Below are 26,757 nucleotides of genomic sequence, written 5' to 3' on the forward strand. Positions count from 1 at the left end.
TGGGAGGTTAGGGGTTCCGGAGTTTCCACCACATGCGTGGTGGCTACAGCCCTAGGAAAGCCTGAGCACCTGGGGACAGGACATGGAAAAGAAGAGGAATAACCCACACAGAACCCAAGGGGCGCTGGAATTTCAAGGATAGGAGTAGGAGAAGACAGCTGCGAGGGGCACTGAGAAGGCATGACCAAAGAGCTAGAAAGACCGAGAAAGTGGGTGGCCACGAGAGGGGAGCCGGGAGGGGTCGTAGGCCCAGTGCCCCCGGCGTTTCTAGCAGAGAGCTGAGGTGGTTCCTCTGAATCAAGTAAAGGGTGTTATTGGAACCCTAGAAGCAAAAGGGAAAAACAAATGGTTCGAAGACCAAAGTGAGCTTCTAGAAGGCAGGCGGCCACCTAACTTCTCTTCCTAGCTTCATTGCCTGAGGTCCTAACAGCTACATTAGTAGACACCAGATAATTATGCTGCCTTTACATTAGCTAGTGCTACTAAAACAGGTCTTTTCTGTGGTAGAACTTCCCAGCCACCGTGTCACGGTCACAGATGGGCTGCGATATGGATCCCCTCAGCCCACAGGGCCGCTGGCTGCAGGCAGCTTTGGTGGTCTGTTCCGAGAGTGTCGTGCAGATACGTCTTCTCCTGTGTGTGCCGTGACGTGGAGAATGATGGAAAGTCCTGGTCTTTGGAGGGTTAGTAATTCCTAGCATGGGGGCCGCCTCATTTCCTCCGCACCTCAGGCAGACATCACCACGCAGTCTTATCATCTCCCTGCTGAACCCACACCCTCCCTCTGACTCTCCCGGCCGGGGTCCCCGGGCAGCCACAGACCGCGCAGAGCGGAGGGCCCTGCTGCCCGCGTGACGCTCAGGCCTCGCACACGGAGGAGGCCTTGCAGCCGCCGCAGCCTGGGGATCCAGCGTGCCTGTTTCCGGCGACCGGCCCTTCGCAGAGAAGAGGATGGTGCCTCCAGAGAGGCTTGTTCTCAACCATCACCTTCACAGTGTCCACTCCGTAATCGTTCTGCATCTCGCTCCGTGACTGGGGAACGAGTGCAGGCTGCCCTGAGCCTCGAGCCCTGCTGGCCACCTTGGGAGTCCGTGGGGAGCACCGTTCTCGCCCCGTCACAGCCCTGCGGGCCCCACAGTGGAGTTGGCAAGACAAGAAATAACGCTGGAAGGCATAATGCAGACATTAGGTGGGGATGATAGCTAATACATGTAATGGGCTTTTAGAAATTTTCAGGCTCCGTTTTAAATGCTTTCCCTGTATTAACTCCTTTATTTCCCATAATGTCTTTATGAGGTAAGTGTGGTGTTATTCTCATAGAAGAGAAAACAGGCTCAGAGAAATTTCTCCCAGACTAAGGCCGGAGGTCACACGGAAGTGGCTGGGCTGGGAACCCAGGTCACCTGGAGAGCTCTAGAGACTGCTCTCCGTCCCTCAGCTGCCTCCGCCTGTCTCCTGACTCCTTAGTGCTCCCTGCCTTGTCCCTTGAAGCAGGTATAAACCTATTCTTTGAACAGGTTGACAAGTGTCTGGTTCTCCTCTCCATCTCCTCATCCTTTCACATTCAGTGAAGCCCCCGTCCTCTCTGAAGCTTTAACCCTGTGCTTCCGCTGCTCGGTGCCCACTCTGCACCTGCCGGGCCCTTTAGCTGATGCTGCTCGGCGCCCGTCTGAATTCTAGTCCAGCTTGCCTCCTGATTTTTTCCATTTCATATGTCTTGCCTTCCCCTGAGACAATGGGCTCCACGCGCACCTTGCTTCTACCCTCCCTTGGGAGTGGCCCACAGAGAGCCACTAGGGCGCTGCTGCGACCCAGTTTCCCCATGTAGACACTTCTCAGCGTATGTGTTGCCTCATCAGCCTGCCCTGAAACCCGCCAAAGCGTTTAGCCCATGTAGACTCTTCTCAGCGTACACGCTGCCTCATCAGCCTGCCTTGAAATCCGCCAAAGCGTTTAGCCGGTGTAGACACTTCTCAGTGTACACCCTGCCTCGTCAGCCTGCCCTGAAACCCGCCAAAGCGTTTAGCCCGTGTAGACACTTCTCAGTGTACACGCTGCCTCGTCAGCCTGCCCTGAAACCCTCCAAAGCCTTTAGAGGTGGGGTCTAGTCCATGGGGCATCCGCTAGATAAAATGTTATGAATGTTTACAGTTCTGAACTGGAAAATCAGTCCTTTTTTAAATTTTCATAACATTTTATTTCATTTGAAGAATCTCTTTACCACTAATGACAGATATTTCATAAAAACGGTTGATCAAAATGCAAGCTGTTTCCTTTTTCCTCTTTTAAATATGTGGTTATTGCTTTTGAAGAAGACAAAGTAAAGGAAGCGTTTCCTGTTTGTAGAGGCTCATAGTTAACCTGCATCAAGAGCAAGTTAGTGTCAAAACATCCTAGAGCCTAGAGCTCCTGTAACTTTCTGCTTTTTAAGCACTTTTTTGCCATCACAGGAGCAGAGGGATTGGGGTTTGGTTTTGCTTTGCCTGCTCTTCCCCCTCTCACTCCCTTTAAAGAAATAAAATGTTACAGTTTCAACCAAAGGTTCATTGCCTTTCCCACTGGCCTGCAGCTGGTGGGTGGGGGCCTAACCCTATGCCTGTTTGTATGTTTAGCACATGTTTTCGCGTTAGAGTTCCTCAGCCTAGAGGCTGTGGATATTTGGGGCCAGACGGTTCTTTGTGGTGGGGTCTGTCCTGCGCCTTGCAGGATGCCTAGCGGCTTCCCTGCTCACTCCACACAGCAGCTCCGCCATCCTGCCCCCCACACCCTGCCAAAAGTGCCTCTAGACATTTTCAAATACTCCCCAGGGGGCAAAACCACCACCAGTATATATCCATAAAATCGTTTCAGTAGTATCCTGTTGTGCTGAGTATTGTTAAAATTTATGTAAATGGCGTTATAGATTCATATTCTCCTGTGACTTTCTGTGTTCATCCAGCTTTATGTTTTGGAGATTTATTTGGTAGGTCTAGTTCTTTATTCCAGCTGCTCATATAATAGTCCTTCATAGGACAGAACCGTTTATTAATTGATGTCCCTACTTCGGCACACTTTTTTTTTTTTTTTAAGATTTTATTTATTTATTTGACAGACAGAGATCACAAGTTAGGCAGAGAGGCAGACAGAGAGAGAGGAAGGGAAGCAGGCTCCCCGCGGAGCAGAGAGCCCGATGCGGGGCTCCATCCCAGGACCCCAGGATCATGACCTGAGCAGAAGGCAGAGGCTTTAACCCACTGGAGTCACCCAGGCGCCCTAGGACAGTTAACTTTTTTTACCTTTTCTTACTTAATATCCTAATCAGTGCTTCATGGAACACCCTCCTAACTGCCGCCTTAGGCACCTGTAGCTGCCTGGAAGTGAAATTGCTGGGTCATAGACCAGCCTCAGTTTTACTCAGTCTGGACTCGTTGCTGTCCAAACTGTGCCGAGCTACACTCTCACTGACAATCCGAGCCTCCGTTTCCTTCACGGCTTCCCCATACTTGGTGTTGTTAGGCATTTTATTTCTGCCAGTCTTGGGGGTGAGAAGTAACCCACTCCTGTTTTAATTTGCAGTTCCTAATCCCAGTGAGTCGAATCCCTGTATTGACTCAGGCTTCCCTCTTGTGTGAATTACCTGTTCCTATGCACTTGACCAGGAACACATGGGGATTAGGGGGGCTGACCGCCAGCACAGTGAAAAACCCATGTATCGCTTTTGACTCCCCCATAATTTAATTACTAATAGCCTGTTGCTGACTGGCAGCTCACCAATACCGTAAACTGTACTGTGTTCACCCGAACGTTGTATGTAAGTGGATCTGCGCGGTTCAAGCCCATATTAAGCATCTGCCTTCAGCTCAGGTCATGATCCCAGAGCCCCATGTCGGGCTCCTTCTCTGTGGGGAGCCTGCTTCTCCCTCTTACTTCCCCTGCTTGTGCTCACACTCTCGCTCTCACTCTCTCTGTCAAATAAATAAAATTAAGAGGCGCCTGGGTGGCTCAGTGGTTTAAGCCGCTGCCTTCGGCTCAGGTCATGATCTCAGGGTCCTGGGATCGAGTCCCACGTCCGGCTCTCTGCTCTGAAGGGAGCCTGCTTCCCTCTCACTCTCTCTGCCTGCCTCTCTGCCTACTTGTGATCTCTCTCTGTCAAATAAATAAATAAAATCTTTAAAAATAAATAAATAAATAAAATTAATAAAATCTTTAAAAAAAGAACATACTCTAGCTCCATCCTTGTTGTTGCAAATGGCAAGATTTCATTCTTTTTTATGGCTGAGTGATACTCCATTTGTAGATAGATGGGTAGATAGATCGATAGAGAGATACAGATACCAATAGTCCCTTTATTCATACACACACCTCACATCTCTATCCATTCACCTATCAGTGGACACTGGGCCTGCAAATTTGGCTATTATACATAATGCTGCTATAAACATAGGGGTTCATATATCCCTTTGAATTAGTGGTTTTTGTATTTTGGGGGTAAATACCCAGTGGTGTGATTACTGGATCATAGAGTAATTCTACTCTTAACTTTTTGAGGAACCTCCATACTATTTTCCACAACAGCTGCACCAGTTTGCTTTCCTACCAGCGGTACACAAATGTTCTTTTTTCTCCACATCCTTGCCAACGCTTGTTTCTTGTGTTTTTGATTCTAGCCATTCTGACAGGTGTGAGGTGATATGTCATTATAGTTTTTTTTTTTAAGATTTTATTTATTTATTTGACAGAGAGAGATCACAAGTAGGCAGAGAGGCAAGCAGAGAGAGTGAGAGGGAAGCAGGCTCCCTGCCGAGCAGAGAACCCGACGCGGGACTCGATCCCAGGACCCCGAGATCATGACCCGAGCCGAAGGCAGTGGCCCAAACCACTGAGCCACCCAGGCGCCCCTGTCATTATAGTTTTGATTTGCATTTCCCTGATGATCAGTGATGTTGCGTCTTTGCAGACAGGACTGTGCGGAGTCTTTTCACTTAGATCTTCCAGTATTCTTCAGTCAAGTGTTTTTTGTTTTCTTTTTTTAATTTTTTTAAAGACTTTATTTATTTATTTGAGAGAGAGACAGCATGAGAGGAGAGAGGCCAGTGGGAGAAGCAGACTTCCCGCCGAGCGGGGAGCAGGACTCCGTCCCGGGACTCCAGGATCATGACCTGAGCCAAAAGGCAGTCACCCAACCAACTGAGCCACCCAGGCGCCCCCTTCATTCAAGTTTATTGATGTGAAATGCTGGGCCCTGGGAGCAAAGGGCCAAGAAAGAATCATGAGATGTCTTTGGTGCAGAAAAGATGGTTTTATTAAAGCTGAGGGATAGGATCTGTGGGCAGAAAGATCTGCACTAGGGTTGTGAGGAGGGACCAGTTATATGCTTACAAGTTGGGAGGAGCTTAGGAATAGTGGAAGCGTCTGAGGAATGTGGAAGCAAGGTTGCCAGGACCCTGAGGGCCATTTCTTATTGTCTGGTAAAGCCGTGGGGTGGATATCAGTGTGCCATATGTTTGGAAGATGGTTGCTAACATCCGACTTGAAGGGGTAGAGATAAAGGAAATTCCCAAAGGATTTTTATATGCTAAAGAAGACTAACAGGATACTGGAGGTGGGGCTAAGGTCAAGCTAAGGTTGTCTTTTGCTTTTAGCAAAGTACTGACATTGAGGCATTTGAGATCCTGCAGGAAGGTCACTTCGCCTGTCCCAGGTACCTGTCAGTGGTCCATAAGTAGTGAGGAAGTTTAATTAAGGTATCTTTTACCTTTGCTCCCCATATCATTTACTATTTTCTCCATAGAGTACTTGCAGATCTCTTGTTTGATTTAATTCCTAAATACTTAGTAGTTTTTATTTCTATTGGTAAATAGTTATTTTTTTTTTAAGATTTTATTTATTTATTTGACAGATCACAAGTAGGCAGAGAGGCAGGCAGAGAGAGAGAGAAGGAAGCAGGCTGTCCGCAGAGCAGACAGCCCGATGCGGGGCTCGATCCCAGGACTCTGGGATCATGACCTGAGCCGAAGGCAGAGGCTTTAACCCACTGAGCCACCCAGGCGCCCCAGTAAATAGTTATTTTTAACACTTGCATTTTCTAAGTGATCACAGTGGAAGACTGTTACCTGATACTTCTGTGTCTTGTACTCTCTTATTCTCTTTTTCTAAGAAGAGAGTTACGTGTACATTATGGCAGTTTTGTTTTTCTTTTCATCCTTCTGCATTTTCTTTCAGTTGGTTAGTGTGAGCCTCCTTATCCTTTGACTTGTATTGAAGGTAAGAGTGGTAACAGGTATTCAGTCTGTTAATGTGTGAATTACAGTACTATATTTTCTGAGATTTCTGAGATAAATCCTAATTTAGAACATTATTTCAGATAAGATTATTTTTTAAACATTGTTGGGTTGAGTTTACTAATATTTTATTTAGGATTATTATATCTGCCCATAAATGAAAAACAAATTGTCTTACAATTTTTCTTTCTGGTAATGGCCTTGTCTGGTTTGGGAAACAGTGTTATATAGCCTCAGAAAGTGAGGTGGGGAGCTATTCCTCTTTTTCTCTTCATGAGAACGATGTCTGTAAGATAGTATGTCCTTAAAAGTGATGTAGACTTCTATAGACTTTTGGTGGGTAGATTTTCTTCAGTATTATTTCAGTTACATTAAATGGGTAAGATTAGTCCAGTTTTCTGTTTGTTTTTGTAGCTTTTTTTGGAAGTATACATAGAAGTAAACATTTATAAAAGTAATTTTAAGAATGTACTTTCTTGTGTTCTATTTAACATTATATTTGAGAGGTTCATTTATATTGCTACATACAATTGTAGTTTGTTCATTTTAACTGCTGTATAATTTTTTATTATGTGATTCCACCATAATTTATCCATCTCACTTTGTGCACCTTTGGGTAGTTTCCAGCCTTTGCCTATTACAAATGGTGCCACTAAGAATGTTCTAGTCATGCCTTTCCGTGGACGTGCGTTTGCATTCTGTTGTCTGGGAGCAGAGTCGCTGAGGTAGACACACGTGTGCAGCTTGAGTAGATGCTCCTGAACAGTTTTCAAAAACGATTACCAATTTTTGTTTCTTCTTGAATAAGTTGTAGTAAATATATTTTCCTAGAAGATAGTCTGTTTCATCGAAGCTATTGGTATGAATAAAGTATTGTGCTTTTTTACTGTCTGCCATGATATCTTTTGTATTATTCCTGATACTACTTATCTTCCTTTCTTTGTCTTCTCATCACGGTTGCCAAGCTTTCCATTTTACTTGACTTCTCAAACAACCAACTTCCAGGGCACCTGGAATGTCTCAACTGATGTCTCAGTTGGTTGAGGGTCTGACTCTTAATGTCCGCTAAGGTCACAATCTTGGGGTCTTGGGATTGAGCCCCACGTTGGGCTCTGTGCTCAACACAGTCTCTCCCTCTCCTTCTGCTCCTCCCCATTGCTCGTGCTCTCTTTCTCTAAACTAAAAATCTTTTTCAAGAAAAACAACATTGGATTTTATTGATTTCTTCTATTGTGTCTTTATTTTCTATTTTACTAACATCTGCTCCCGGCTTTCTCAACTAGCATCTGCTCTCATTCTTTCTAATTTCTTTAGATTATTATTACTTTCTCTCTAACTTATTGAATATATTTAACTCTTTAATTGTCAGTTTTCATTTTCTTTAAGCTCAGTATTTTAAAATTATAGCAACTGTTTAGTTATATCCCACCATCTTTGATAAGTAGCAGTCTCAGTTTTACTCACTTTTTAACAAAGATTTTATTTATTTATTTATTCATTCATTCATTCATTAAAGAGAGAGAGCGTGCATGCATGAACACATGAGTGGAGGGCGGGGCAGAGGGAGAAAGGGAGATGGAGAATCTTGGGCAGACTCTGTGCTAAGTGGGGAGCCTGATGTGGGCTCCATCTCAGGACCCCAAAACTATGACCTGAGGAAGATGGTCGGATGCTTAACCAACTGCGCCATCCAGGAGCCCCTCAGTTTTATCCACTCTTAGCTATATTCTAATATTCATTATGATTTTTTCCATTTTTGATTTCCAGTATGTGAATTTTTTGTTTGTTTTACATTATTTTTAATTTTGATATTGATTTCAAATTTAATTGCATTGCGGTCAGAAAATACAGTCTGTGAAGTATTTACATTTTGCTGTTTGTGGACATTTCATATAGCACTTAGTACGCAGTCACTTTTATAAATATTTTATATATAATAAAGTATTCTCTAAATACTGAGTACCACCCGTATACACCCACTTATACAACTTTTTATGTTCTGTGTTATTCATTTTTGTGTGCTTGATCTATCAGTAGATGCTAAATATTAAGTACATGTCTGAGTGGTTTCTCTCCTCTATTAGTTCTTTTAATTTTTGTGCTGTGTAGTTTGGCAGCAGTGTGTTTATAAACATAATACTTCTGTGGGGTGCTCAGGCGGCTCAGTTGGTTAGGCATCTGGCTCTTGGTTTTGGCTCAGTTGTGGTCTGGGGGTTGTGGGATTGAGCCCCAAGCTGGGCTCCGCATGGTCAGCATGGAGTCTGCTGTCCCTCTCCCGCTGCTCCTCCCCCACCCCGCTCACTCGCTCTCTTTCCCTCTCTCTCTCTCAAATCAATAAATAAAGTTTTTTAAAAGATTTTATTTATTCATTTGACAGGCAGAGATCACAAGTTAGTCAGAGAGGCAGGCAGAGAGAGGGGAAGGGAAGCAGGCTCCCCGCTGAGCAGAGAGCCCAATGCGGGGCTCGATCCCAGGACCCTAGGATCATGACCCGAGCTGAAGGCAGAGGCTTTAACCCACTGAGCCACCCAGGCGCCCCATACACGAAATATTTTAAACAATAATAATAATACTGACGCATCGCGGTGACTTTATCTCCAGGAATGCCTGTTTTGCCCTTGAGACCTAATTTATTTGACAGGAATATAGTGACGTGATGTTAGCTTTCTTCTGTTACTCTGTTCTCTGATACTTCTTCTTTCATCTTTTTCCATGAAGTTGTCTGTGTTTTTACTGATGTTTTAGGCTTGTTGGGGATGGTAGGAGACATTTCAAAATAGAGCAGTTGTCCATGTATATGTATTATTATCACTAGCGTATTTGAATTTCTTTGTGCCAGTGTCTAAAACAACTTTGTATAATGTCTCTCTTTTTAATTTCCCTAATTTTTTTCAAATCTTTTTTTAGTATTATCTTACTTTTTTTTTTTTTTTTTTTTAATTTGACAGAGAGAAATCACAACTAGGCAGAGAGAGAAGGGGAAGCAGGCGCCCCGCGGAGCAGAGAGCCCGATGCGGGGCTTGATCCCAGGACCCTGGGATCATGACCTGAGCCGAAGGCAGAGGCTTTAACCCACTGAGCCACCCAGGCGCCCCTTATCTTACTTTTTTTTTAAGTCTTTCTTCTATATCTTAGTCATTTTAAAACTTCTGAAATTATAGTTGTTTTCAGATTGTTATAAATTTAGGTTCGGGGGATGCCTGGGTGACTCAGTCAATTAAACATCTGCCTTCGGCTGAGGTCTGAGCACAGGGCCCTGGGATAGAGCCCCATGCCGGGCTCTCTGCTCAGCCGGGAGCCCGCTTCCCGCTCTGTTCTTCCCCATTCGTGCTCGCACTTGTGTGAGGGCTCTGTCTCTCAGGTAAGTAAATGGGTTTTGGGGATCTAATCCTCCTATTTATTGCACATACTGAGTCTTACTTGAGAGGGTTTTTTTCCTCGTGGGTTTTGAATTTGGGATTCTAAGTGACGCCGAGTCGGAGTTTTATCTGTAAATCCCGTGTGATCCCAGGGTGAGAGAGTGGGCCTCAAGTGTAGTCTCACATCTGCTTCTGCTTGGCCCTCGGGTGTACGCAGCACCATCCCAGAACCAGTTCTTACGTGATCTTTGATGGGCTCTTAGAACACATATTTATGTAACTTCATAAATTCATAACTGATAATGAACTGGTAACTTCATCACTGGTATTTCATAACTGGTAACTTCATAAACTGGTAACACTTATTTATGTAACTTCAACCTCAGATTTGTCATTTCTGAATTCTTAGGCAGGTCAAGAGTCCTCCCCTCTCCCTCAGCGCGCCTTTTGGATGTTTTTCTCATCTTCTCTCTCACTCAGGGTGTTGCCATTTGAGGCTTGTGCCTTTGTGTAGGTAGTGAGCTCCGAGTCAGACCTCTTTCATGAACCGGAACAGATGGCCCTAGGTTAGCAGGGTGTGCTCACCCCTTACCCCAACCCTTGCTCACTGTTCTGGTTTTCCAGAGCTTGTTTCTGGCACCTTGGGTTCTCCCTTTCTTCCTTTTGTGCTCAGCTATGCAAGTGAAATGTTTTTCTTATTTTGTTTACTATTTTTAGATACTCATAATAGGAAAAATTTCATGTTGTCTTAGTCTGTAATTTTCCTAAATCTAGAAATAGAGATTTAAATTGATAAACTAAAATATTGGCAGAGAGCTAAAAGCGTGAGTTTTTAAAAAGCATTGTGCGGTGTGCACTTTTCTTCACCTCGTGGCTTTTTTCTTCATTGATGACATAGAGTAAACAAGAAATGACTTTGCCATCCATCTCAGTCACCCATAGAGCTAGTCAAGAGGCAGGTTCTGATCCCTCCCTGCTCCCAAACCTTTTGTCCCTGCGGGTGGCTTTGCCTGCACACGCTCTACCCCATCCCTCCAGCTGGGTTTTATCTCCACCTGCAAACTCCCTCTAGAAAGCATGCTCGGAACTTAACTTAACTAAAAGAAGCGGGAAGAAAGGGAGAAGGAGGGGTGGGAGGAGAAAAAGAAGAGGAGGGGCGTTTTAAAGAGTGGCCGGCCGTGGAGGCGCCTGGTTCCTGGTGGCCAGCAGTGACTCAGCCTTCTCTCTCTGTCGTCTTCCCTGTCCCATCCGGCAGAGCCCCGAGCTCCTAGGGACCAGAGGAGGTGGGACGGCCTGTGGGGCTGAGGTTAGGAACATCTGGGTGTGTCTTCCAGAGCCAGGTTGCACAAATACCTGTGGCGGAGCCATTGCCTTCTTTCTCTCCGGGCTCCTCCCGCAGGGTGCCGCTGTCATCCTGTCGGCCGGCGGGCAGTGTGACGCTTCAGGCTTTGGATCGCTTGCATTCAGAGCGTTATGACATTGTCTCAACCTATGGATATGACTTCACTGCAAGAGAAAGCCCTGCCAGGCATTCAGCCGGTTCTCCTTCTGTGTCTCATCACGTGTACTGGTCTGTTTTCAGGGAGGAATGATCAACTGGAATCGTCTCTTCCCTCCTTTACGTCAGCGACGGAATATAAACTATCAGGATGGCCGGCGGTCGGAGCAGCAAGCATCTCCTCCTCTCGAGGTTTCTGAGGAACAGGTAATCAGTAACACCAGTCCTTCCCCTAAACCTGGTTCCCACTGGAAGCCGTTTTGCTGAATGAGACTTGAAAGAAGTCAAGCACATAAATACACGTGATTACGAGCTATAAGGGTGACAGACGAGTGCTGCTGGTAACGGGGACGGACGCTTGGGCCTTTATTGGTGACGGTGGGGATTACGAGTTTGAGGAAGGTGTGATTTGAAAAAAAATTGTGATCACTTGTTTTGAAATCTATAATACTTTATACATACCGGAAACTACTGACGTTTGTTCTCTCTAAGGGCCAGGAGAGAACAAGACAGGACAGGGAGAGAGTGGTGCTTCTCTGGGTATGGATTTTGTATGGTTTCGACTTAGGAATCAGGTTAATGTTTTACATATTCAAAAAGCAAATCAACAATAGGGACAACCACAAACTAAAAAGAAATGAATAAGTAACCCAGCTGTATTTTAAGTGAATAACATAATCATAGGAGAGAGGGAAAAATTAATTTTAGTGACTTTTGAACATAATATACCCTCAGTCTAAAGTAAAAAAAGAATTGCAAAGAAATCTAAAGCTCTTTCTAGGTTTATGTTCACAGTAGTATGATACAGCAATTCTGAAATTATGTTGTATTTATTGTAGATTTGAGCAAGTGAGCAAATGGGTTGATCTTACTGTAGAAGAAGGAAACTACAAACTCAGAACAGCAGAGAGCAAGGAAGAACCCTATGGGGTTGGGTTGGAATTAGAGGTATCAGCATAAACTCATGATTTACTAAGTCTGTGCATGTGGGGGGGGGGCGTACATGTGTCTTAGCCTGTCAGACGTACATGTGTCTTAGCCTGTCAGCCTAAAGCGCTCAGAAGCAATGCCATCCCATCAGCACTGACCGCACCTAGTGCCCAGATCTAGTTTCTAAATATGTTGGCCCTCTGACAGAGCTGAGCCTCTAGAGAAATGAAATGGTGGGTTGTAGGCCCAGGGTTGTGAAGGAAATGGAGGACCTGGACCACCATGCGAGGAATTAAGGAAGTGCTCCAGAACCAAGGAAACAGGCTCCAAGGACACCAGAGCCAGCTTGAGGGGGTCCCACTGACCAAATTGGGCACATAAGATTTGGGTATCAAAATACATAAGGATGGGGGCGCCTAGCTAGTACAGTCGGTTAAGCACCTTTTGGTTTTGGCTCAGGTCATGATCCTAGGGTTGTGAGATCGAGCCCCACATCAGGCTTTCCGCTAAGCACAGAGTCTGTTTAAGACTGTCTCTCCCTGCGGTGCCTGGGTGGCTCAGTCATTAAGTGTCTGCCTCTGTCTCAGGTCATGATCCCAGGGTTCTGGGATTAAACCCTGCATTGGCTCCCTGCTCAGCGGGAAGCTTGTTTCTCCCTCTCCCACTCCCCCTGCTTCTGTTCCCTCTCTCACTGTCTCTCTGTGTCAAATAAATAAATACAATCTTTAAAAAAAAAGAGGGACTGTCTCTCCCTCTCCCTCTGCCTCTCCACCCCGCCACACACACTTTCTCTCTCTCTCTCTAAAAAATAAGTAAATCCTTTAAAAATAAATAAGGATGGTACTTAATATAATCCACTGGACAGGGAGGAATCTGTGAGTTAATCCTGATATGAGGAAATGTATGGATATACACACACACACAAAGGAAAAGGAATGTAATAAGGAATGATGGATGGTATTAGAAAATCATAATTTTGCAACTGTCAGAGCAAAAAATCAATACAAATCATCAATACACGAAGAAGAGCGAGCTGTTTATATAATCTCAAAGTATCTCCCCACAAGTTGCTTATTACTTACCAGAAGAAAACAGTTAGCTGTACAGTGGAGAAATCAGACAGCAGTTTAGCCAAGTTATCAGAATCCGGAGACCAATAATGGACCCAAGACACACTGTGGGCGTGCCCTGGAGGGACACATCAGTTACGTGTTACAAGAGAAAATCCCAAAACTTCGCTCATAAAGAAAGAGCAGATAAACCCGATTTGAGGGACATTATGTAAAATACCTGACCCGTGTTCTTCAACAGTACTGAGGTCATAGTTGTTCCAGATTAGAGCCTAAGGGGCCCATTAACGACAGGTCAGGCATGATCCCGAGCTGAGCTCTGTACCAGGAAACGTTTTTGGTGAACAGACATGTGAGCGTCCCTCCGTGCAGCCGCACTGTGGATTAGACCAAATGTGTGTATCGACGTTAAGTGTCAAGGACATGGCATCTCTACAGACGGCGGTTAGGAAAGAGAATATTCTTAACCGAAAAGTACACCTACGGGTACCAAGGGGCAAAGGGGCAAAGGGGCATGGTGTGCTTCATCCCACCTGTCGCCACCCTGAATGAGGCCACCATAAATGCCTTGGAAAGAGAGCGTGTGTAGAGACGGAAAGCGGCTGCGGCAGAGTAATAGTGATCTGGACGAAGAGTAATTGGGCTCTTTCTGTTGTTCTTGAAACTTCTCTGTAAGTTTGAATTATTTCAAACTAGAAAATTAAAAACATCTGCGAAAGTAGTTCAGGGCATTGCAGGAACAACACTTCTAAATTTCCTTCTGCACATGTTGCTTGCTTTTTTTTTTTTTTTTTAAGATTTTATTTATTTATTTGACAGAGATCACAAGTAGGCAGAGAGGCAGGCAGAGAGAGAGGAGGAAGCAGACTCCCCACTAAGCAGAGAGCCCGATGTGGGGCTCGATCCCAGGACCCTGGGATTATGACCTTAGCCGAAGGCAGAGGCTTTAACCCACTGAGCCACCCAGGCACCCTGCGTGTTGCTTTCTTATCAGACAAATCAAGGGCACCATTTGTAGCTGGTCACAACATCCAGGCTGTCACTCCTCTGTCCCGAGACTATGCCAACGTCCCTCGGACCCAGGGCACCCGGTCAGGGAGGGGGTCCCGCTGCCACCCTGGATTAGGCCACCATAAATGCCTTGGAAAGAAACGAGCTGACTGTGCCTGATGAATCGATCCAGCTTTTCCAAAACCTCACAGCTTCTCACTCAGGCTGATCATTTTAGTAGCTCCTCAGGCCTGAGAGGTGGAGGAAGGAGTCCATTCTTTTCCGCCTCCCTTAGAGAATTTCTAGAAAAATGGTATTCCATGGATAGGAAAAGAAAGCCCAGTAATTCAGCCTTTTGTAAGATATTGATGGTAACAGATTAAAAAATAAGCTGCTACTCTCCAGTTCAGGTAAAAAGTAGAATTCTGTTCTCTTACTGTTTACTTGCCAGAACCACAAGTCACATTCCTCACAGAGCAGCCGTTGAGGGTATGAGGTATTTAAAGGTGAGACCGTTCTTCGTGTTGTACTTTGAAACAAAAATGTCAAAACACGGCAATCAGGAGAATGTGTGTGATTGAAGTCTTCAGGGTGTTCTGATGAATCACTCTCCTTGATCCTTCCAGAAGGACAACAGGTTAATACGTTGTCAGGATCCATTTCAACAGCATTTACTTCCTTGCTCTGGTGTGAAGAGATAAATACATCAGAGGCTGTTGTTAACATATGCTTCCTTATTCAGTAATTTTCTAAGCCTTGTTTCTTGTGTTTCTCGATTATCCTGAACATGGCCATTACAGTCTGTCATTTCATTAGAACACAGTTTCTTCTCTGGGCGTTGTTTGTTAGGTAGACTCCTGACAGTTCTTGTGAAAGGTGTTAGCCAAACTGTAAAAGAGAAAAAAAAAAATGTTCTTGCCTTCAGGATGTTTATAATAACATTTAGAAATGTATATTTAATATATACAATCTCTTGGTTAGTTTGTTGAGGCTAGACACTATCTAAAATAATATTTGTGGGGCGCCTGAGTGGCTCAGTGGGTTAAAGCCTCTGCTTTCGGCTCAGGTCATGATCCCAGGGTCCTGGGATCAAGCCCCGCATTGGACTCTCTGCTCAGCAGGGAGCCTGCTTCCTCCTCTCTCTCTGCCTGCCTCTCTGCCTACTTGTGATCTCTGTCTGTCAAATAAATAAAATCTTTTAAAAAATAAATAAATAAAATAAAATATTTGTTAGTAATGTAATCAAATAGCTTGAATGAACAAGACTTCTTGATACTCCTTCAGTTACATGTGCTGTATCTTCTTTATTTAAATATCAGAGTCGTGCTGTTTATTGCATTAAGAAACAATAATTTTGGGGGCGCCTGGGTGGCTCAGTGGATCAGGCCTCTGCCCTCGGCTCAGGTCATGATCTCAGGGTCCTGGGATCGAGCCCCTCATTGGGCTCTCTGCTCAGCAGGAAGCCTGCTTCCCTCTCTCTCTCTCTGCCTGCCTCTCTGCCTACTTGTGATCTCTCTGTCAAATAAATAAATAAAATCTTCAAAAAAAAAAAAAAACAACAATAATTTTTTAAACCAAGAACAATAAAAATGATTGAGGTTTTTCTAACGTAAAAAAATATATATTCCGCAATTTTAATGAGTCCTTTGAGATAGGAAAGCAAGGACTATGGTAAGAAAGAATGTGCATCTCTTCTCAAATCTAGTAATAGTCAGACATACAGCCATAGAAAAATTTTGCCACTTTTTCTGCTTTTGCTGTTGTTAAGTTTCTGGATTTTTAGTTCTTCCCAACCTACTTTTACTATTTTTCAACAAGTGGACCCACACATTTGCCAGTTCATCGTCCTTTGAAGATGCCACCCCAGCGCCTCTTAAGAATTGTGTCGACACCAAGCGCCACCCTGTTGCAACTCTTCTTACTAGTACGGTGTGCTCAGATGTCTACTGTCTTAAAATGAGTGTAGACGTTATTCTGTTTCTCTTTCTTTTTTTCTTTTTAACCAGAGATTCTCATATTACACCTAAAGTAACAATGAAATTTTTGTCCTATTAGCATCCTATTTTTTTTTAATCAAAGGAGGAAAAAACTCACTAAGTTTGTCTCTCTCAAACCCTCCCAATCTTAGAGAACGACCCTTTCAGTGTTTTCTTAGCGGGATACATGGGTGAAATTGGACCAGGAAGTTAAACGGGACTAAACCAGAGCCAGGACTCAACAGAGGGAAGAGAAACTGCTACGGACCTCCATGTCCCCCTTTCCAGTCACGCCTCTTGTCCTCCTCATCAGCCAAGAATCACCACCTGTCTGCTCGGCGTCAGAGCTGCCCTCCTGTGCTGCAGAGCCCAGGGTGGGGCGCCAGGCCTGGAGATAGGGCTAGTCAGCTCTGCCCAAGTGTCCTCGGGCCACGGAAACCAAGCAAGGACTGCCAGTGGCTTGTGTCAGCCTGGGGTGGAAAGTGCCTTACATTTGGGGAAGCACAGGAGGGTGAGGTTGGAGCGGAGGATGACCTGAGCGGCCGGGCAGGCTCCCCAGCATCCGCCGTGCCGTGAGAACTCCCACTTCTGTTTCGGACATTAGGGGACCGTGGGAGGATCTTACATGGGGAGTTTTACGTCACTGGGTTTCCCTGGAGGGTAGACTACAGTGGAGGGAGGAGCCTGCTAGAACTGTAGTGACGTGTGTGACTTCTTCCCTGACTGCCCAGGAAATGTGCTTTCAAGTGCTCATGAGACTCCTGCCCCGATGAGGTCTGTAACCGCTAGTACGTTTGTAACACCCGAGGCCCGTCCTGGGGATCCCGTTTCTGTCCTCTGAAATGTTCACTGACCCACGCAGAGAGAGAATGGCTTTCAGCACAGAAACCCTTCAGTCTTAGCTGGTGAATAGCAAAGTGCATTTAGTCTGAGAGCATCTTAGTCTCAGTGAGGTTCTCTCCTCTCTCCCCATCTCAGGAGTCTTCGCCGCCGTCACCGGAAAAAACCCACCTCAACTCCAAATACTCAGCCTCATGCAGACCACCCCCTCGCTGGCATTATGTGGGCTACACTCTGCACTTCTGCTCGGTGTACTTAAAATTACAGTGCACCGGGAATTGGTCCAGCAGTGACTCGAGTCTTGTCTGTGTTCCCTGGTGGAGGTGAGCCCCACGAGGGCGAGCGCCATTTCTCCCTGTTTCCTCCGTGGCACAGCGCCCGACACACAGAGGGTGTGCAGCAGTGGTTAGAGCAGTGGTTAGAGCAGGGCCCAGTGGGAAGGTGGGGTCAGAAAACACTTGTTTCCCCTCACAGGTACGTCAGACTGGTCCATCTGAACGCCTAGATGAGAAATGGGTTTCCTAAGGGAATACCAAAGCTAAAGGTGGGACAAAATATTGCATGGCAGTCGAATAATTAACCAGCTCTGGGGGGGGGGGCTCATTCTGCTGGGTGTCCTAAAAGGTACAAAGAGTGGAGCTCATCCAGTCTGTCACGAGGGCCTCCTCAGGACCAAAGTCGGAGCTAAGCAGAAATGCAAAAATAAGGGGCCTCTGAGCGGGTCTGTAGCCTGCAGGAGCAGTCGACAACCAGTGACCGTTCAGTCAGCCAGCGGCTGTGATCAGAGGGGTTCAGCCCCTCCAAGGAGGAGGGGCGTGGTCAGGTGACTGTGGGAGGGGGGTGCACTGATCCCCAGATGATCTGACCGTGCCCCAGAGGTCACATGGTCGTTACAGCACAGGGGAGGGGAGGGTGAGCCGAGTCTCCCGTGACTTTCCTGGGGCTGCTGCTCCCACGGGGTGTACATGGGGCCCTGGGCAGTCGCCCGCACGGACGAGCCAGCCAGCATGGGATTGGGTCAGGCTTCCTCCAGGTGGGCATCACTTCCTGCAAGTGTCAGGATTTGGGAACTAAAAACCCCCAAAACCATTTGTTTTTGACACCCTTAGTTAAAGGGAAGTTAAAGAAAACCACAGTCCTACTTGAACAAAACAGCAGAGGAGCATTTCACTGGGAAGAATTGCCATGCATTTCATTGGAATGGATTCCTATTTCACTAGTCTCTAGTGGGATCGCAGGTAGAAGGCCAAGGCAGGATTTCATTTATTAACCCTTGAGTAAGAGTCATCTACTTTTTTTTTAAGATTTCACTTATCTATTTGACAGATCACAAGTAGGCAGAGAGACAGAGAGAGAGGGGGAAGCAGGCTCCCTGCTGAGCAGAGAGCCCAATGCAGGACTTGATCCCAGGACCCTGGGATCATGACCTGAGCCGAAGGCAGAGGCTTTAACCCACTGAGCCACCCAGGCGCCCCTAGGATTTTTTTTTTAAAGGAAAGGAAAACCAATATGGGCTTATCTCCATCTCTATAGGTTTCTTTTCTGGTTTAGCAGCGTCTCTCTTTAGAAAACGTATTGCGGGAAAAACACATTTGGCCTCTTTTCCTGGCGAGTGCTCTCCTGCTCTGCCTGCTCCTGGTCAAGTTCCCACAACCTGCAACCCGCCGGCCCACTGGGGGCCTCAGACCTTGACCGGAAGCCACTGGCAGAGTCTAAGGGCACTGAGGGAACCTTCCACGCGGCAAGGCTAGGATTCTAGTACCAGCCTCTCCTTGCTGTCCCCGTGTCGAACCACCTCTGAACCTTGCCTCTAGAAAGCCAGGCCTTCGGCTACAGAAAACCACACTGGTGGTGTTCCTTGCGGGTACCGTTAGGTTTTACGAATGAGCGCTGTGGAAGACAGGAAAGCATAACACATTCTCGGGATGTTAACCCAGCTACACCTGTTTCTTTTTTTAAAAGAAATTAGAGAAAAGGATTATTTCGTTGCTTAGACTAGAAACCCAGGAGAACTGTGTTCTGGTGTTCTATAGTGAGAAGTTTTAGGCAGAACCTTCCTGGCCATGCACAAGCAGAAGGACGGTACTTGCTGTGCTCCAAAACGGAGAAGGAATGTTGAAAGAAATGCTTTCCAGAAAATTCTGTGGGGCATTTTCTAAGTTTCCCGGGCAGACCCACTGCCGCGAACCCAGCTGGGCCCAGGCTGACCAAGACGCCGGGTGTGCGCTGGCCTGTGTGGCTCCGCGCTCTCCCCGCCGTGGCCCTGTGCTTCATCCGCTTCAGTGTTTTGGGTCCTGTTCATTGGTGGTTGGTTCATTAAAGAACTCGTATCACTAAACTGACCCCTTCTCTTAGCAGTCCTGGGCACCTCCATGTGCCAGGCTCTGTGGTTCTGTGTTGGGGGGGAGGGGACACACGGCAGGCGTGGTCCTGGCCCCCCCAGAGCTCACCATCTGCAGAGAAAGACGGGCAACACCCGAGTCACCAAGCCCAGCCCATGGGCACTTTGCACAGAGCCTCGGAGCCGCTGAGAGAGTCTGGGGATCCTCGCTGAAGTAACGACACTTCCGTGCGGGCGCAACTTGATTTAGACTGATCAGGGCGTATTTTCGGATTTTTATCTAATCAAGACCTAGAAATGTTGCACTGACATTTTCTCTTCCCTTGGCTGTTCTAATAGCTGAACTAAAGAGACAGGAAGCAGCCCGTAGAGGAAACAAATTGGGTTTTCAGTGAGATTTCATGTGTTTTGTGGCTAATACATATGCTGGGGATAGGGAAGGAGGTAGACTGAGTATCTGTAAATACCGTGATTTTATAATCATCAGAATTGAATATTTGCTAGAATTTATACAAATGTAAGTTTTTTTGTTTTTGTTTTTGTTTTTAAGATTTTATTTATTTATTTGACAGACAGAGATCACAAGTAGGCAGAGAGGCAGGCACAGAGAAAGGGGGAAGCAGGCTTCCCGCCAAGCAGAGAGCCCGATGCGGGACTCGATCCCAGGACCCTGAGATCATGACCCGAGCCGAAGGCAGTGGCTCAACCCACTGAGCCACCCAGGCGCCCCTGTAAGTTTTTCTTAGAGTCACAAATAATATGGACTTTTGTTAGAATTTTATGCTTACCTTTTTTAAAAAGATTTTTTTCTATCTTTTTTACTTGGCTTGGGCTCACCACATTAGTTTCATAGGCCAGTTCTTCTGTGGGCTGTTTAACCACTAAAAATGTGTAACAGAAATCATTCTTGGCTTGTGTTTAAGCGTGGCTGTGTTTGTCTGACAGGAGACCTATGTGAGGGCGAACCTCACCCCGAGCCAGCGTTTAACCGGGTCCCTGGCCGGGGGCAATAGCACAGCCTTCTCCCTTGATGGCAGCGGGGGGGAGGGTGGTTGGTGGGGGGGGGTGCTGACTGTCCGGCCCCGACACTGTCCTCCCAGCTGCTCGCTGCTAGCCGGGCTCCCAGCAGACAAGCACGCGTTTGCTTGTTGTGACAGACACATCAGTTCTTTGGCCAGCAGAGGATATAAAACGAGGACAGTGAAAGCAGTTAAAATGAGTGCTGAAAACAAAACCCGAGGGTGGTTTCGTCAGGTGGTGGGAACCTCTGAACTGAGGCCCAGAGGGTCAGCGGGGGGCAGCCGCGCCCCGGGCCAGCCCTTCTTGGGTGGGATGAGACTCGTCACAGCGGACAGTGCTTCCTGGGCACCTGTCAGGGACCAGTTAGCAGGCTCGGCCCTTCCCACAAGTGTCCCATCCCCACGTTGTGGCAACACCACAAGCCCGCTGTCTTCGTTCCCTGTCTCTCTGCTTCTCGTCCTTTCGGGCTGGTTATTACCCACATTCCTAAGCCCAGGCATGCAATTTGATTTTCCCTTGGGTGTTTACTGTTCGGGACACTAGGAGAAACTTACAGATACACTTTTTTAATGTAATGGTTCCGTTTTCAAAAAGAAGAACTGTTGTTAACATTATTTCTACTTTGTAAGTTTCTTCACCTGGTTGGAGTACAAGGTCATTCAGCTGCGGAAATCCTCCAGTCACACTTGTCTTCTCACCCCGAGAAAACGCAGGAAGCTGTGCAGCCAGCCTTGGCCAAAGGGGCCCTGTTGCCTGCCGTCAGAGCCAGCAGGCTCTTCAGCAAACGGCCAGTTGTCAAAACCAGCGCCGGTGCGTGTGGGGTCGTTCATTTCTGAGAACACAGGCTCCAGAGGAAGCCTCACAGGCAGAGAAAGCTTTTTCCTTCACACCGACATCTCTCGCATACCCAAGGACACAGCCGGGCCATCGTAGACCTGAGGGGTCCCCTCTGGGGCAGCCAGCTCTGGGCCAGCCTGCAGGGTGGTCGCTGCTGCTCCGCCTTCGCGGCCCGGGTGGCCACCCGTCATCAGCGCCTTCCGGACTCCACACCACGTTCCGAGTCGATGCACGGAAGACTCCAGGACCAGCGGGGAGTTGCGGCCAGCAGCTCCCCCTGCTCCCAGAGTGGGTCTGGCTCATACGCCGTCAGCTCCAGATGGTGACTCAGGATCCGTCAGACGATTCCCGCTGGCAGGTGCGAAGAAGCCACCTCTTCAGCTCTGCGTGGCGTACTGACGGTCGCGGAGTGCTGGTACGTCAGGTGCGGCGCGCTCTTTCAGGTGGGCAAAAGTGGTCACGGTGATGGGCGGCGGTGTGCTCGTGGGTAACAGAGAGAAGACGGCGGAGCTGCCCACCTGCTCTCCCGGCTACATTGACACCACTAAAGAGGGTGGCTTTTAACTGGAATTCACTGGAATAAACATCGTTAAAGCTTATTTCAATCCAGGGAACAACGTAGGAAGGATTGCCTGAATTGGACGTGCGTCCAGCCAAGTCCCGGAGCCCATGTCCCCGAGCGTGCGGCCAGGGCTGGAGCAAGGCGAGCCACGCTCAGTTTGAAGTCCCCCAGGGAAAGAGGAAAGTGTGGATTCTGGTGATCAAATGGCAAAACTGATGTTTCATGTTTACAGAGCCTGAAACAGATGATCAGGCAGATGCCTGGAGTGTTAAGAGCGTTGCAGTCTGTAGGCACAGCCCCGCTCCTGCTAACACAGGATGTCAGCAAGACATCTGACTGCATCTGCCACTGTGAGGGATACAGTGGTGACATGTGGAATGGACGGAGACAATATGAAGTGCGTTTTAAAATGGTTAAAAATCTCTAAAAGAAATTGTCAGCTAACCACTCGAGGAGAAAGGGAGGTCTCCAGTGAGTTCTGGGCCCATCTCTGATTTTGCCTGCTTGGCATTTTCATCAATAATAACTTGACGGACCTTGTAGAAGTTTGCTACTGTGGGACGACACAGTTTTGAGGGAGCTGAGTAACCTAGGAGACAACAAAATTGAAACTGAAATCCATTTTGGTTACCTAGAAAATGACCAGAGGCCATTTAACGGAGATGCGTGCGGTCCTGACCCCAGGACACAAAGTACAGCTTCCGGGGTAGGATTGGAGAAGCCTGGCTTGAGAGCCGTTCAGCTGAAGATACCCGAGTGTTTTTAGCAGGCCACGCCAGTGTGATGTGGCTGCACGCACAGGAGCACGGGCCCGCCGCAGACGCGCTCCCCGCTGCACTGAGGGCTGCGACCCCAGGCTGGCGGTGGCGGGCATCGACGGGAGCACTGCACTTGGACGCGTCGGGTCCGGAGGCGCAGGAATGAGTAAAGCAGCCGCGGCCTTTATTCCCTTGTTCTCAGAAGGCGTACAGCACAGTGGCAGCAAGCGGCCCTCCCTGCGGTTACAGGGAAAAGTCACAACCGTGGTGAACACAGGACAGAGATCGGTGGAGCCACAGAATTCTCTGGGGTTCCTTCCAGTCTGGGAGAATGGGAAAGGGCCGGGCGCCCCCCGAGCCTGCGGGTGCAGAGGAGCGAGCCAGGCCAGAGGAGGAAGAACCAGCAGTGAAGGCAGGACCGGGCTCCGCAGGGCCTGGGCCAGACCAGGAGTTGGGGTGCTGGCCTAGAGAAATAGGGAAGGGGGGGCAGCCTTCAGACACTCGAAGTGCTTCACGCAGAAAAGGGAATAGGGTTGTCGTCTGTTATTTCAAAGGGCAAGATTAGGGCCTTTGACGTCCCACGGAGGCCACCGGTGAGAGGCAGAGTCTTCTTGGATTGAGGAAGAACTTTCCATCCTAGCCGGTTAGTGGGGAGTGTGTGTGACATTCTGGGGAAGGTGGTTCTTTCCTTGAGCAGGAAATGAAAGCAGAAGATTCCTCCCATTCTGTCCACACTGTCCATCAGCCCGGGGCGTGGAGCTGGTCATGGCCTGCGGGACCTCGCGTCTCCCGCGTGTGAGGGCCACGCTCGCACACGGCCCTTTTCCCAGGCCCTGGCCGTTCCCGTAGAGAACAGCTGTCAAATGTCTCTGACCACAGCCCACAGTAGGAAACACGGCACACGGCACACGTGTGTGTGCGCATGGAGAACTGAAATGAGTTCTATGGAAGAAAGACCCTCACTGCGTGCATTTTTTAATGCTAACCTTAACCCACTAAGCGCTCGTGACGCACAAATGAGGGCTCACAGCCTCGGTTCGAAAGACAGCAGCTTTGAGAAGTGCCCCTGCCTGTCCTGTCCGCTTCCTCTCCCCAGGATTAACCTCCCTCCTAAGGCTCCGTGAGGGACCAGGGCTCAGGCTGTTCGGAGAAGTGACCTCAGCCTCCTATCCTGCCCCCTTCCTCCCTCTCCCCCTCACTTCGGCTCCTCAACACCCTGCTCTCCCCTTCCCTGCTCACGCCTGCCCCGACTCGTGCGTTGTTTTCCGCAGGAGAGGTTAGAAACGGTGACCAAGTTCTCAGTCCACAAAGGCCTCTTTCACCCACATGTGGTGAAAATCTCAAGTTTGTGTCACTTTTCATTACATATTATTGCAAATGTGTATCTCAACAAAAGTACAAAGAAGAGCTTCCTTTGGCTCATCCGGGGTCATAAATATGTTTATGGCACGTTTTCAAATGGGAAAGTAGGTGACAGCAAACTCGAGTGGCATGCCCACTTCGCTGGAAACCGTATGCGCCAGTACAGGAAACCTCTAGTCACCGCTTCGGGATTTGTGGTCCAGGAAACGCAAGCCTCATCCTCCCTGCGCTTGGTGACGCTAGCCGCCTCCTTCCCCGGGCTTCTGCCCCAGGCCTCATCCCCTTTGTGCGTGGTTCTCTGCTGCTGCCCAGGGACCCCCCCGCCCCGGCCCCCAGCCAGAAACTTAGCAAATGCCGCAACGCACGTGGAAGGTTAACGAGGTGTGGGCACCAGGGGACCCTCCCTGACTGGGTGGTTCCGGGAACCTGCACACGCTTTTGTCACCGGTGTCTCCCAGCATCAGGGATAATCTTCTGTTAAGCGACAGTTCTCATGTGCGAGGAAACATGATTTGAGAAGTTCACAGGGATCGGATTTGATACGGAAGGAGCGTGCAAAGCCGTGTGCGCGCCGCACTGCGTGAACAGACCGGCTTTCCCGGCGGCATCCCGGGGGTCGTCCTCCCTCGGCTCGTACTGGCAGGTCGCCGGACCCTGGGGTGCTCCTTCCTTGTCTCTAAGATGAGGATTCAATGAGATAATTGTACTTGTTAGCTATATGGTAAGCACTTTGAAATGTCGTGCCCGTTTAACATTTTTTTAAAAAATCAAATTTCACACTAAAATGAAAATTAGGGTTCTTGTTTTGTTTTGAAAACAACCCTTGTAAGGAACATTTCGGGGGCTGGTGGGTTAGTCGTCGAGTCGCCAGCCTCATCGGGTTTCCGGTTGTGTTTCTGTTTCCAGGTTGCCCGACTCATGGAGATGGGATTTTCCCGGGGCGATGCTCTAGAAGCCCTGAGAGCTTCGAACAATGACCTGAATGTGGCCACCAACTTCCTGCTGCAGCACTGAGGGTCCTGGACGGCTGCACAGCCACTGGCCGAGCGGCTGCTTACCCCCAGCGGGCACAGCCCCGCCACCGAGGCAGCCCGGGCCCCCCGCGCCCTCCCTGGCTGACTTCTCCTCGCGGGCCTGCGGCGGTCCCTGTCGCTCCTCCCGTAATTCCAAGGCCATTACCGTTTTTAAAAAGTCTCGAAAATAAGTTTGCCATTAAATCAGCATGTATTTTCTATCTTTATTTTTTTATGGGGCATTTTCCTGAGTTTGGCCAATCATCACTCATTGCTGATGTGTTGTTTAAAATGCATTAGAACTGCAGATTTCTGTAAGCAATTGAATAGCACCCCCAATGGGAAGTCATTGCTATTATCGTATTCTTTTCACTGTACTGTGTCGGCCTACATTATAGCTGATCATAAACGCCACGACAGGGGAAAGGGGAATGCTATTCAGGAAGAAGGTGGCAAAATACTCCTTACAGACTTTTCTCATCCCAGTTTTTTTCCTCAGATTTGCTTTCCAACCCCAGTGGCCGTTTGGTGTCCCCCTTTCCCAGGAGCGTGAGCAGTACGGATCTGCTGCGCTCAGTCTGGGTCAGGCCTGCGTGAGGAGAGAGAAGCAGAGAAGCAAATCCTGCCCCACACCGTTCCAGCCCATTTCAGTCCAGGGAACCTTTCTAACTCCTCCTCCTCACTTCTGTTACAGAAAGTAATGATGATCAGGTCCCAATGTAAGGTTCTAGAATACTCTGTGAAAGTTAACTGGGGTTCCTCACCCTCAGAATATGTACGGTTAGCCTCTCAGGCCGGGGGTGGTAACAGGATGGAGAGAGCAGGGGGGTTCCCTGGAGCAGTGCAGGGCCCCGAGCTCTGGCTGTTGGGCTGTCAGTGGGAGGCGCAGGAAGGAGCCTCAGGAAGGAGTGAGCAGGGGTGGTCAGGCGAGCACGCAGGGGTCTACAGCTGGGGGACTGTTGAGATCAAAGGCAATTATGTGACTCTTGTGTTCTGTGAAAGGAGCAGAAATGTATCAAATTGATGCAAATTTGGACAAGTGTAATACTTATAATAAAGTTTTTAATGTGTTTTACTTTGTGGTATTTTTTTATTAGACTCACCTAAATAAAATTTTGTTCTAAGCTGCATAATTTACCACTAGTTTTTTGGGTGGTTTTGTTGTTTTTTTTTTTGCCAATGCTGTTCTTTCTTCAGAAGATTCGGGTGCTTTTTTTTTTGGAAGTGAGAAAAGTCCCTTTGTTCTTGGCCCGGTGAGGCCTCATCCTTAGGCTTGCTGGGGCCCTCAGGCTGCTCAGAATGAGGGCTGAGATGGGTGCCCAGCAGGTCCCATGCGCAGGCCCTGATTTTGCTCTGAGTCTCCCACATCAGGGTGTTGGCCAGGCGGAGCATCCCCGGCTGCGTTCACAGGCCAGTGGCTCATACGAGGCAGGCTGGGTGCACTGAGGCACATTCAAGCAGGAACATCGGAGCCAATCCGCACCCACCCTCTGGCCCTCCCAGGAGAGCACGTTGCATGTCCGGAGACCCACCGTCCCGTGTCCCTCCCCTCCACCAGCCCTGTGCAAAGCCAGACCAAACCAGAGCCAGAGGCTTCTCAGTGCCCGGCTCCCAGAGGATGTGGAGCAGAGCCGCACTCCCAGGATCCCAGCGCGCCGAGGAGCCTGAGGCTCTGGTTTGTTCTCTGGGTCAGCATTGTCTCCTAGATGGGATCCCGTCTCGGAGATCCTCATTCTGCTGAAGGAGCTGGTTTTTCCCGACTCCCGGCCTCTGTTCCAGCAGCCTCCAGCCGCCCATCCTTCGCACGCAACTGCCAGGCCTTTTGCCCCCTTGCTCCGCCCCCGCCCTCCAGATCATCCCTATCCCGACCCCCCCAACGCCGCACACTTCTGACGCTTCAGCCTCCGGCACGTTGTCCGGACCGCACTGCAGTTCCCGTCC

General features: G+C 48.2%; 1 protein-coding gene across 2 annotated transcripts in view; it reads left to right on the plus strand.

The window, feature by feature from the left end:
* The window catches only part of UBAC2 (UBA domain containing 2), a 172,685-nt gene extending 146,794 nt beyond the window's left edge, over window positions 1-25,891 (plus strand). For both annotated transcript variants that reach the window (XM_046028266.1, XM_046028265.1), the window contains 2 exons: window positions 11,202-11,324; window positions 24,710-25,891. In XM_046028266.1, the coding sequence (XP_045884222.1) occupies window positions 11,202-11,324; window positions 24,710-24,817 (231 nt within the window). In that variant the 3' untranslated portion in view covers window positions 24,818-25,891. The remainder of the gene's footprint in view (window positions 1-11,201; window positions 11,325-24,709) is intronic.
* Window positions 25,892-26,757: the final 866 nt, after the last annotated feature.

This window comes from Meles meles, chromosome 14, assembly GCF_922984935.1.
Source record: "Meles meles chromosome 14, mMelMel3.1 paternal haplotype, whole genome shotgun sequence".
In the NCBI taxonomy this organism is placed as follows: domain Eukaryota; kingdom Metazoa; phylum Chordata; class Mammalia; order Carnivora; family Mustelidae; genus Meles; species Meles meles.